The sequence below is a fragment of the Thamnophis elegans genome, chromosome 1 (genome assembly GCF_009769535.1).
Source record: "Thamnophis elegans isolate rThaEle1 chromosome 1, rThaEle1.pri, whole genome shotgun sequence".
Classification (NCBI taxonomy): domain Eukaryota; kingdom Metazoa; phylum Chordata; class Lepidosauria; order Squamata; family Colubridae; genus Thamnophis; species Thamnophis elegans.
In genome coordinates, this window is record NC_045541.1 from 114739110 (window position 1) to 114751023 (window position 11914).

The following is an 11914-nucleotide window of genomic DNA, read 5'->3' on the forward strand; positions in this document are numbered from 1 at the left end:
GGAAGGGCAATTAACATTCTTGTGAATAATCCACACCATGGATTATTCCATGACCTGAAGATGTTAATTTATCCCTAAATAATTATCAGGATCACTGGTATGGATTAAGTGAGTTAGTGTGTACTTGCACAACACATGTTGACCCCAGCATATCACACAAAGGTTACCAAGTGGTTTTTTATTAATTTCTTAAACTAGCATCCCATATAATGTACAAAATCTAAGATGTATTCATTATTTGAAGAGTATATATCCTATTTCATATACAGAAGATTCACGAGAGGATGAGGAATCTCAACAGAGCCTATCTTGGAATTTATAATGCATTATATAAATATGCTAATTGTGTCCAATTATTGATTCATATCCATTTCTGTGGTCATTGTTTTACAATGCTGCAAAACAAAGAAGTCATTTGCAGGCTGGAAACTCCCATCTATATTTACTGAGACAAACTCAGGGCATCCTTAGCTTTGGGAGAAGATCAAGATGGCAGATACGATCATGTGAGCATTTGGGATGGGGATCCTATGCATGGGTGGGTATACCGAACAGGACGGGGCTTCAATTGCACAGCTATCTCTACCTCTGTCCTTCGGACGTTCTTCCAGTTCTCTGGGATTGCCTACAGAGAATTGGCTACTGTACCTTCAGAAATTGCTTAACAGATACTAATGTAAGAATTGGACCTGTTCCCAGCGTGCAAACAAAATGATAGATCACATTTCTAACAGCTATTTTCCTATTTTAAAATATTAAAAATGGATAGCATCCCTTATTCTTTCCTCTGTCCATGCCTGTAACTGTCCTTCGCCCCATACCATTGCTTCATTTTTTGAGGTGCTACTTTTATCTGGATGGACTCTGGTCCTCCATATGCTGTGACATGATTGTGACAATGTATTGGTATCTCACACCAAATTCCCAAAACAACTGCCTCCTTGTCTTAAGCCTGGAGAGTTGAATTTTTGTCTACCGAAGAGCTGCTTGAATAGTGCCAGAGTTTTGAACCAGAGTTAAAAAGTTGTGAAGGATCCCATCTGGGTCAATCACTGGCTTTCACACTCATTGCTGGAGCCTACCCACACACACTCTGCTAGAGAGAAGTTCCCTCCAGCACACGTCCAAAAATTCAGGAGATTAAACCTCTGGCCCCAGTGACCGATCCAGATTGGATCCTGCAACATTATCCTTGGACATGTATTTTTGCCTTCATTTGTATTTCAGCATACTTCAGATTTACATCAAGGCAACGTGGTGCATCAGGAACGCTTCAAGGGCTGTGGCAGGCCCTAAAGACTGATTCAAATATGCAGAGCCTTCCCAGTGCAAAGGTCCTGGTGGTTTCCAGACTCCCTCTACTCTGTGCTACTGTGTCTACCTTTAGTTGATATTCTTCGCTTTCAGGCTTATGGCAGCTTTTCCCCTTCCCTTTCCCTGTCCATGATTGCCCACTTTCACAAGTGCCTGAGGTGTATTTGCAGTTGTCAGGCAGATACCCACACAACCAGGTCAAGGTAGCTAAATGTCTATGGATTCTCTGTCATCCAGGTCATGGTTATCCCAAAGGTGCTTTTTCAAGAGGCAACTGGACTTTCCGGTTTGTCTTTGAAGACGTTTCATTTCTCATCCAAGAAGCTTCGGATAGTCAGAGCTGAAAAAGCTTCTTGGATGAGAAGCGAAACGTCTTCAAAGAAAAAACCAGAAAATCCAGTTGCCACTGTGAAAAAGCACCTTTGGGATAGGTAAAGGTAGGCTTGTAAGCTATATAATCCATCATATACAGGTAGTCCTCAACCTGCAACAACTCATTTAATGACCATCCAAAGTTACAATGGCACTGAACAAAGTGACTCATGACCATGTTACATGTTTAGGACCATTGCAGCATCCCTGTGGTCATGTGATTTATGTTCAGATGATTGACAGCTGGTTCATATTTACGACGGTTGCAGTGTCCTGGGGTCACGCGATCCCCTTTTGCGACCTTCTGACAAGCAAAGTCAATGGGAAAGCCAGATTCACTTGGCAACCATGTTACTAACTTAACAACTGCAGTGGTTCACTTAACAAATGTAATGGGAAAAGTCCTAGAATGGGGCAAAACAAATTTCCTACTCAGCAACATAAATTTAGGGCTCGATTATGGTCATACGTTGAGGACTAACTATATTGGGTTGACAGCTGAAGAAGTCAGAATGTGTTGGGGGACCAGGGAAGCAATTGGAGATAAAATAGGAGGAATTTCCTGGAAATACCAGCATTTTTCACTTCAACTCTTTGTTTCAGACTTCCTTTGTATAGGTGTTTATTTAATACACACATACATTGTGTTGGGGTGGGGGGGGGGTAGTAACTGTCATCTCAATTCTTTTTTTGTTTGCCCTTATGCAACCAAAATGCAAGAAGGATGTAAAGAGGGGGGGACTGGGGGCCTCCCAAGGTATGCAAAAGTACACAACTAACTTGAGAAACTTCTCTTGGAGGGGCTCCAAAAAACAGCTTCTGGCGGACTGAACATGTTTATTGGCCACAAAATACTGCTGGGAGGAAAGGTGGGGGAGGAGAGAGGTTGAAAGATGGGCTGCAAGTCCTGGATTCCTGAGTATTTCAAATAGAATAGAATAGAATTGAATTCTTTATTGGCCAAGTGTGATTGGACACACAAGGAATTTGTCTTTGGTGCATATGCTCTTAGTGTACATAAAAAAAATACATTCCTCACGAATCATAAGGTACAACACTTAATGATAGTCACAGGGTACAAATAAGCAATCAAATCATACTAGGAAACAATCAATATACATCATAAGGATAAAAGCAACAAAGTTACAGTCTTGCAGTCATACGTGGGAGGGGATGGGTGATAGGAACAATGAGAAGATAATAGTAGTAATGCAGCCTTAGTGAATGGTTTGAGGGAATTACTTGTTTAGCAGAGTGATGGCGGTTGGGGAGTGGGGGAGACTGAACCAGAGCAGAAGAACTGAAGCTGGGGGAGGTAGGGAGATGTCAGGGATGTCCACAAAATGTAGTCAGAATCCAGGTGGTGTCCACAACAGTGCAATCAAAGCTCTGTGATGCACATAACAACACATGAAGCTCCGATCACACCTTTGTGGCGATGTTAATGACATTTTTAAACACACCTTGTAGATGCTAGGAATGCAAAACTAGAGAGGAAAGAAAACACAAGATGGTTACAGGAGGATTATGGCATATTCCATGAAGTTCTGGGATTGAGGCAAGCCCACTGTACAGTACAAATAAATCGCTAGGAAGGTGCTTTAGTTGCCTCATATCATCACCAAGTTGCAGTAAGAAATGAAAACCTTTCCCAGAATTTTGTTGGTGTACATATTGTCCTCCACAGAATATTGTAGGACCCGGTCAAAACCAATAACCAAGCACTTATGAAAAATCTCAAAATTCAAAACAATGGAGTGAGCCAAGATGATTCCCCCCCCTCCTCCGCGCCCCAAGCCTTGCAGATCAGGATCCACATCAGGCAAGAAGAGGCATGGATGAGTAGGAACCAGTGCAGGAAGTGGACATAGCAGCACTTAAATATTTGTCCTGGAAGCTAATATTTAAAGTGGTCTTCACCAATGTAATCCTCATGGGATGTATTGGAGCAACTCCCAGAACTGCCAGTCAGGAGGCATGGAATGGATTTAAGGCAGGAATACAAGTCAAAGGAAAGGATTTGGGAAAGGTTACCGAACACACTGGCATGCCTTGCAGGAGATAAGAGAGAAATAACTGTTTCCTTACAGGAGCAAAGCTCTCCCTTGTTTGTGGCTGCTTCAGATTGTTTTGGTACAAGTTTTGTCCTTTAATCACCAAACGCAACTGGGAGATGGGGAGTGGAGGGAAAGATGGGCAAAGAAAAGGGAAGATGTATATAAAAGGGGGAGGGGAAGGGAGAGAAGGAGAGAGAGAAGGGGGGAGGGGGAGCGGGAAGGAGGGAGGGAAAGGAAGAGGAGGGAAGGGGAGAAGGAGAAGGAGGGAGGGAGAGAGAGGAAGGGAGAGAAGGAGGGAGAGGAAGGAGGGAGGGAAAGGGAGAGGGGGAGGGGAGGGAGGGAAGGAGAGAATGAGAGAATGAGAGAGGAGGGAGGGGAAGAGGGAAGGAGGGAGGGCGGGGGAGAGAGTGGGAGAGGGAAGGAGGGAGTTAGAGGGGGAGGGGAGAGAGAGTGAAGGACCAAGTACTATGCCATAGATTACAGTCTTCCCGCAACTAAAGAAGTAAGTTTGGAAAGCGCGTTCTATTCTGGGAGCGGGGCGTGCTAATTTTAAAGAAGCCTTTACTCCCTGGCCCCTCGGCGCCTAGTCTTATCGATTCAGAACCTCTCCTGCTTTTTTCCTTTAACACCTTGTGGGCAAGGAGGTGTTTCCACGGCAAAAATAAGACAATGCGCGCTCCTGTATCCCTGGCTGAATCCGAAAGGAAAAGAGCGATGCAACGAAGCGCTGCAGGGGAGACCCCCGGACGATCGTGCATGGCTGCTGTAACAAGGCGGCGAGGGGAAATTTAACAAAGGAGTCGTTGCCTCGGATCTGGCACTCCAAAGTATTTCTTCTGAATATTCCGGGAAGCTGTGCCCAAAGGGATTCGTCGCGGGAATTGAGGGGGCTCCTATCGCAAGCGCCGGAATTAAAAGGGGTCTTTGCGTAGTCAAAGGAAGCGGCCAAGACACAAAGAGTTTGGAGAGATCACCTGATTTAGCAGGTCTAGAAAACGATGCCCATTTCGCTGATCTTCAAACCCGGCGGGGTGGGGGTGGGGGACCTTTGTGCCAGTTTCTGGAAAGTCTGGCGGGTTGGGGGGGGGGGGAAGGCGGAGAGAGGAAGCGCAATCTTTTTAGATGATGCTTTGAAGAGGGAATAAAAATGCAGACGGAGCAAATGCAAATGTCATTCGCCTGGCTTTCATTGTCCAGAAGGACACACGGGGCTGAAACGCTGCACGCCATATCGCCCCCTCCTCTCCCTTTCCTTCAACTCTCCCCTCCCCACAATTATTATGTGCCTGGCCGATTTTGCTTATCATTGACTCTCGGGACGAATTTCCATTCTTCTTCCCGATCACCAACTTTCGAAAAGCAATGCTCTTTAAAATAAACCAACAACTTGCGAATTGACAGATGGCCAGCAACATTACTTTAAAAAAAAAAGAGCGCATTTGCCATGCTTGGTATCTATTGTTTCCTCTCCTCTCGGCCCAGTCCGGGGGGTGGGGGGACGAGGAGAGAGAGAGAGAGAGAAGGGAGAGCTAATTATATTAAAAGCCTGCCTTGGATCATGAAAGATTTTAGGGGCGAGAACTCTGGGCCACAAGACGAATGAAGCTCCAGAGCCTCAGCCTGGCCGGGTGAAGAAGTCGGGAATGATTGATGCGGAACAGGCCTTGCTGGGACTAAATTTAATGATGTAGCGTTCAGAGGGCAGCGGCTTCCCTCCAGACCTCGGCTCTTTTTGTCTGTCTCTACCCGCGCCACACTGGTTAAACCTTCGGCGGCTCCAATAGACACACGCTTCATTTGCACCTATGATGTAAGCAAGAATCGATTCCGGATCCTCCCCCTCCCTCCCTCCTTCATCTCACTCCGAAAATATTGCCCTTCCTTGGAGGAAAACTCAAACGCAAGTGACTTTTCCCGAACAAACTCCATTCCGCCACTCATTTGTCTCGGCGAGGTATAGAGAAATCCCTGAAGTTATTTTCATCCCCAGCGCGTTCGTGTCCGGCAAGGTAGCGGGACTTTAGTGTGAACCCCCCCCCCCCCGATCGGGGCTGCCTGATCGGTCGTTGACTGCCAACCAACCTCCCCCCCCCCCAACGCCTCCTTCCCCAAGTGCAGGAGACGGAAAGAAGCGGGAGGGGGCTGAGACCGAGCACTTCCCCACACCAGCAGCCCGCCACTGCTCGGGAAAAAGGAGGGCCGAGCAGGTCATCCCCAGGAAAGGAAAAGAGAGCTTTCTCCCCACCCACCCGGCTTCCCCCGGACATGCCAAACCCATGGGATACCCAAGGATTGGGCAATTCCCTCCAAAGCCCGGCCAAGTCCTCGGCGTCCTTTCCTTCAGGGCAATCGGGATTTGCATACATGTGTGCTTGTATCTAGTCAACGAGGTTGCCAGGCTTCGGGTTTCCCACGGAACTCCCCAGGTTGTTCCTCCAGCCTTTTGCTGTCCTCAGGTGCTTGGCGAGGATGCTTCGGATCCCGAAAGCCACGTGCGCCGCCCTGAGCTTCTCAGAGGAAGGGCGCGAGCTGAGCAATTGCAAGCTTTCAAACCGGGGGAGACCGCAGATTCCTTTTAACCAGCCTTTGCTGCTCATTTGCCCGCCTGGCGTCGCCGCCACACCCCCACCCGTGCAACAAAAAAAAGAGTTGATGTCCTGAAGAATAAGCAAACGTCTCTTCCTAGACCACGGTTGGCATTTATCAGGGTTTCCCCCTCCTTATTTTGTCCCAAAACGAGGACAGGAGTGGCGGAGGTCCATTTCTTTAAATTCTCTGGGCCACTGCCTTGAACCCCCACCCCCCCCACACACACACCTCAGCCCCGCGCGTCGCCTTTCAACTGAAAAAAAAAAGGCTCTTCTCTCTCCAGCCTTTGCCCACATCAAGAAGTATGCCTGGAACACCCTTCCCAAGTGTTTGCCAACTCCGGAGGGGAAGATTAAAACTGGCAGAAAACTGCAGTCGGAAGCACTCCAAGGAAAGAAATGTGGGCTTGTGTTGTTGAGCGAGAAAGCCGCAACAGCCAGATCCCCCGCTGCGCCAAGTGCCCGGCTCAAAACTCCCTTCGCTTGGCTTTCTGAGCCTCCACCCCCAGGAGCAAAACTCCTATGTCAAGGTAGTGGGGGCGGGAGAGAAGAAAGCGAGAGCGCGCCCGCGCGCGCCCGTCCGCAGGCAGCCGCCTCTGGACCCGTGTGCCAAACCCCACCTTCTGTAATGCTTTGGGGATTATTAGCCACCGATGCGTGCCTGCAGACCACCTGGGAAATCGGGTGGCTCGTTAAAGAAAGACTTTTAACTGCCCCTACCTTCGTTCCCGAAGGGAAGGCGACATTTCCCACTCCCGTCCCCTGGCTGCTTTGGGGAAACATCCCCCCTTCCGCACTGGTCCACCTGCACCTGCGCTGGTTGGAGGATTTCTGGCCAGAAGCCAGAGTTTGCTTTCGGCCGCATGCATCCCCGCGAGGTCTATAGAGTCCATCGGATCTATTCTCCATCCCGGGACTTGCTCTCCTAACATCCTGACGAGGGGTGGGATCGCCTACTTAGAAAAGCGAAAAAGCGAACGACATGCAAAACAGACCGCCGGACTTCCTGCGCTTTATTGGAAGCAACCATCCACGAACCGGAGTTATTTATCTCTCGGACCACAACTCTCTCTCTCTCCTTTTCCTGCCCAATAAATCCTCGATCCGGGCGGGCTGCAATCCACCCACCCCTGTTTTGCCAATATAGAAAAGGAACCAACAGAAGCCTGAGGGGAACCCCCCCCCCCTCCAAACTCCTTTCCTCTCGCGCGTCAAAGCCTTTCAAACTACTGGAGCGTTTTGCAAAAAGCAAAACTCTTTAAAACTGCAGTCCGACTGCATGCCAAGACAACCATTATGCACCCAGTTTCCACAATCGATCATTCTCTGCTGGACACCGTGCGGACGGCGCTGGAAGCCGAGCCGGACGCCACACACAGGACTCTGACAAGCACAATCACCCACTCCGGAATCCGTAAAAAAAAACCTGGCCAATTCCAGCAGCCAAGAATCCGGGGAGGGGAGGAAAAAAAACTGCAAGCGCTTATCCGTGCCTTCTTAAAGCCCCGAACTCTTTGTGAGGGTTTTTCCCCGTCCCCACCGATAAATAAAGTAGAGGGCAAATATATAGATTTCTTATTAATTTCCGAGCGAAAGATTTTTGTGTGTTGCACAAAATAATAATAATAATGAGGATATTGGAAAGAAAAGAAAGAGGGAGACGAGATCAGCTGGGAGTCTGGAGACGCACCAGCTTCAGTCTGGCAGCAAGCATCGGAAAGGCGCCCTTTTTCATATTTAAACCACGCGGAATATGTACATTTTTGATTCCTACTTACGCTTTCAGGGGGTTGTGAATGACAGTCGCCATTTTGCTACAATGTAACAGAATATTGTGTCTCAGAGTTCTAAAGGTTCGCTCAGGGGAAGCGGTTGGCCAATCGGGAAAGTGGATACCGGCCCGCTGTCCAATCAAAGAATACAGGAGGAGCCAGGGTTCTGCTAGTTATTAGGGGAGCTGTCAAAGCCCAGAGGTCACTCCCTTTCTGTGCAACTGTTCAGAGAGCAGGTCTTAAAGAGACAGCAACATAAGCAAAAGGGCAATCGTCACTAAATTTTAGGACAACTAAACACTTTCTATAGTCATCTCCGTCTTTGTTTTTTTGTTTTTTTTTCTCCCACGCACAGAGACAGCTATAAAACAGACTTATTCATTCATGATCGGTTTGTATTTCCCTAGCGGAGTAGCATGCCTTCCCTTTTATCCCTATACAAGAAATGGGTTCATATCACTTCAGCAGGAAGGGAGGGGGGAAATCTCCTTCTGCATACTTAAAGCAAGCTGTTTAGGCAGCATACAGGAGTTTAATTATCCCCATTTGGTTCCTTTGATCTACAGCCACTTTCCCTTTAGGTTTCTTGGAACTGTTTGTAATCACCGAGTTTAGGGCAGCACCCTTCCCCCTCCATTCGGAATTTCTGACAGCCATCCAAGCTCTGCAGCCCATGCACTAGTTATATAATGCACAGTGGTCAAACCGACCGCCTGTTTGTTTCACTCAAAAGGAGTTTATGAAGTGATCATGTTGTTTAACATGTTGAGACTTGACCTCTCTGATCTTTTGACATGAGGCAAGGAAAAGGAAGGAGCATTAACTATATGTAGAGTTCTAAAAAAAAATTAACTGCAACAAAAGAAATGGAAACATAACCCCATTTCTGGGGAAATCATCAAAACTCCAAGGCGTCTGAGTTTACCTATTGCTAATTATACTAGTCTGTGAATTAATTATCCAGTAGAAGAAGAAGAAAAAGATGTTTAATGCGCTAAGACTGCAAATTAAACTGATTTGAGACTAAACCTATTTAGGCTAGGATGCAATCCTATGCAAAGTGTCCGTGAGACATACCTTACTGATAGGAAACTTATTGCAATCATGTACTAAACTTATGAGGGGGATGATTAATATAATTTACAACTGAGTAAGCATTCCAACAATTACATCATTAAGAACTCACATAAATAAATCTGCTTCCCTCCCCACCACTCCTTGCACTAATGCTCCATTCTGAATATCCATGTATCACAGGAAGCTATATTGCAACAAGTCCGTTCATTGGTCCACTTAGCTCAGTGCTGAACGCTTTGGTTGGCAGTTGCTCCTCTATGTTGCAACCTATGACCAAGCATATTCCTTGCATACAAAGGTTTTTCCAGGCCAGTCTCCCTAGAGAAAACTACTGGCTATCTCACCCTTCCATAAGCAAGTGGCTGAGTACTGGATTTGCAGACTAAAAGTCTCTGTGCTTCCGAAGAGCTTCAAGGCTTCAGATGAAGCATGGATTCTGTTGCTTACTCCCAGGGAGACAAAGCATATGTGTTGTAGAATATACCACCCCTTTATTTTGGACCACAGAAACCAAAGAGAGCCACTTAGCTGAAAGATAACCCATGACAAACTATGTGTACCTGGAACAAATAATGACTTGGTCAGAACTGCTGGAGGCCTATCATGAAAGACAGTGAATACTGAGGAGAGAGGGAGGTCATGATGGTTGCTCTCTAACCATCTGCTCCCTGGAGTCCTCCTCTGTGTGTTATGCACTCTGTTTAGTGCTCCCTAAACCTTGGAGTATGGAGGCAGAATGGAGGAAGAAGGATGTTGTTCCATCAGCAAGGATTGAACTAAGATCCCACCTACTGCTAATAACTTGTGCATGGTATGCATAATGGGAATGTTTTCTTTTTTTTCAAGCAACAAAATGTCCTGGCTACTCCTGCCAACTTCTACAGTTTATTGGTCATAACTGGCAATGAAGCTGCTGCAGAGCAAGTCTCCTTCAAGTCCTTGCTCAGGGCAGGAAGCCACTAAGCCATTCCATTAAAGCTTCCAGCTCTAATTTGAAAACATCTAGGCCAGGATGGATTGCTCTATTGATAAAGCAGTTCCTACCATCATGGAAATTCTGCATTATGTTCACCCTGAATTTTCTTTCTTTTAATTTCAACCAATCGTCCTTGTGCTGTTCTCGGTCTCAATAGAGAAGAGGTCTGTCCCTCTTGCAAATGACAGTCTTTGAGATATTTATAGACATCTATCACATCTCTCCCTAGTCCTCTCTTTTGCAAATTAAACATGCCCAGCAGCTTTAACCATTCCTCATGGGGCTTGGATTTTAAACCCCTTTATCATCCTGGCAGCTCTCTTTTGAATCCACTCCAATTTCCCCCATGTCATTTTAAAGTGCAGCACAAGTGTGGCCTAATTAGCACAATGGCACTTTTGCCTTCTATTACTTGTGTCTGTGATCGGTTAATGCATGGCTAGACTTTATTGGTCATCTGACTATTTGTTTATGTTTATGTTACAATTGGTAGCTACTAGTATTCTTAGTTCCTCTTCATCTGCCTCCAGTGCAGTATCTTACTCAGATGAAAAACTTTATACTTATCACAGCTGATCATCATCCTGAGTAATTTGGCCTAAGTTTGAAGTCTGTCAGGTTACCGTATTTTTCGGAGTATAAGATACACCTTTTTACCTCAAAAAACAGGGTGAAAATCTTGAGTGTGTCTTATACACTGAATACAGCATTTTTGGCCTCTTGAAACCCTGTTCCTTCTCCAAAATGGCCGTGCGTAGCCTTTAGGAGGCTTCTAGAGTGGTCCTGTGGGCTGGGGAGGGCATGAATGAGTGAAAAATGGACCATTTGTTGCTTATTTTTGCTGCCCCCCCCCAGTATGGTGCATTTTATACTCCGCTGCGTCTTATACTCTGAAAAATATGGTAATTTTTTATTGCGTTTTGCCCTTTAAATTAATCCACCCAGTTTGGTGTCATCTGCAGATCTGATAAGCAGTTCTTTCTTCCATCCTCTCTGGCAGAGGATGGACATTTTCAAAAATGGTGGAATCACTGGGCTGAGATCAGAAGCCAAGAAGCACCACATAAGTTTCCCTCCAGAACAATGCAGAATCATTTACTCTTTTGATATGGATGATTTGTTACACCAGACTTCTCTAGCATTTTACACTCAGATAAATGCTCAAGGAACAATATCCTATAGCATTTCTTTGGTCTCCAAACTAATAATTCTTTCATGATCTGTTCTTGATGGATACATGGGGGTGGGCGGTGGGGTGTTCCTGGTAATAGTAGCATTCTTTCCTAGCAGATCGCAGACAGCCTGTTCCAATCCTCTGTCCTTGCATCCATTTTCCATTTGTTCTGATGGGAATATATTTCCTAGTTTGGGTACTCCTCAACCACAATTGAGCCCAAAATTTATGTTGCTAAGCAAGACATTTGTTAAGTGAAGTTTTGCCCCATTTTACAACCTTTCTTGTCACATTTGTTAAGTGAATCGCTGCAGTTGCACGGCTGTTAAGTGAGCCTGTTTCCCCATTGACTTAGATTGTCAGAAGGTCACAAAAGGGGACCACGTGACCCCGGGACACTGCGACTGTCATAAATGTGAGCCAGTTGTCAAGCATCCAAATGTAAATCACATGACCATGGGGATGCTGCAGTAGTCATAAGTGTGAAAAACAGTAATAACAACAGCATTTAGACCAGTGGTGGTTTCCTAACTGGTTTACTACTGGTTCACTAAGAGAGGGAGTTTTGCACGTGCACAAAAAGA

At 46.1% G+C, this 11914-nt stretch overlaps 1 protein-coding gene across 4 annotated transcripts in view; it reads right to left on the reverse strand.

Moving 5' to 3' along the window:
- Window positions 1-8184, reverse strand: part of DPF3 (double PHD fingers 3) — a 228601-nt gene extending 220417 nt beyond the window's left edge. For 2 of the 4 annotated variants that reach the window (XR_004256302.1, XM_032228411.1), the window contains exon 1: window positions 7052-7257. Coding sequence is in view for 3 of the 4 variants with exons in the window: in XM_032228411.1 (XP_032084302.1) it covers window positions 7052-7224 (173 nt within the window). In the remaining variant the exon portion in view is untranslated. Of the gene's footprint in view, window positions 1-7051; window positions 7259-8109 lie in introns of those variants that run through there. The other 2 variants (XM_032228422.1, XM_032228431.1) reach the window with 2 other exon arrangements.
- Window positions 8185-11914: the final 3730 nt, after the last annotated feature.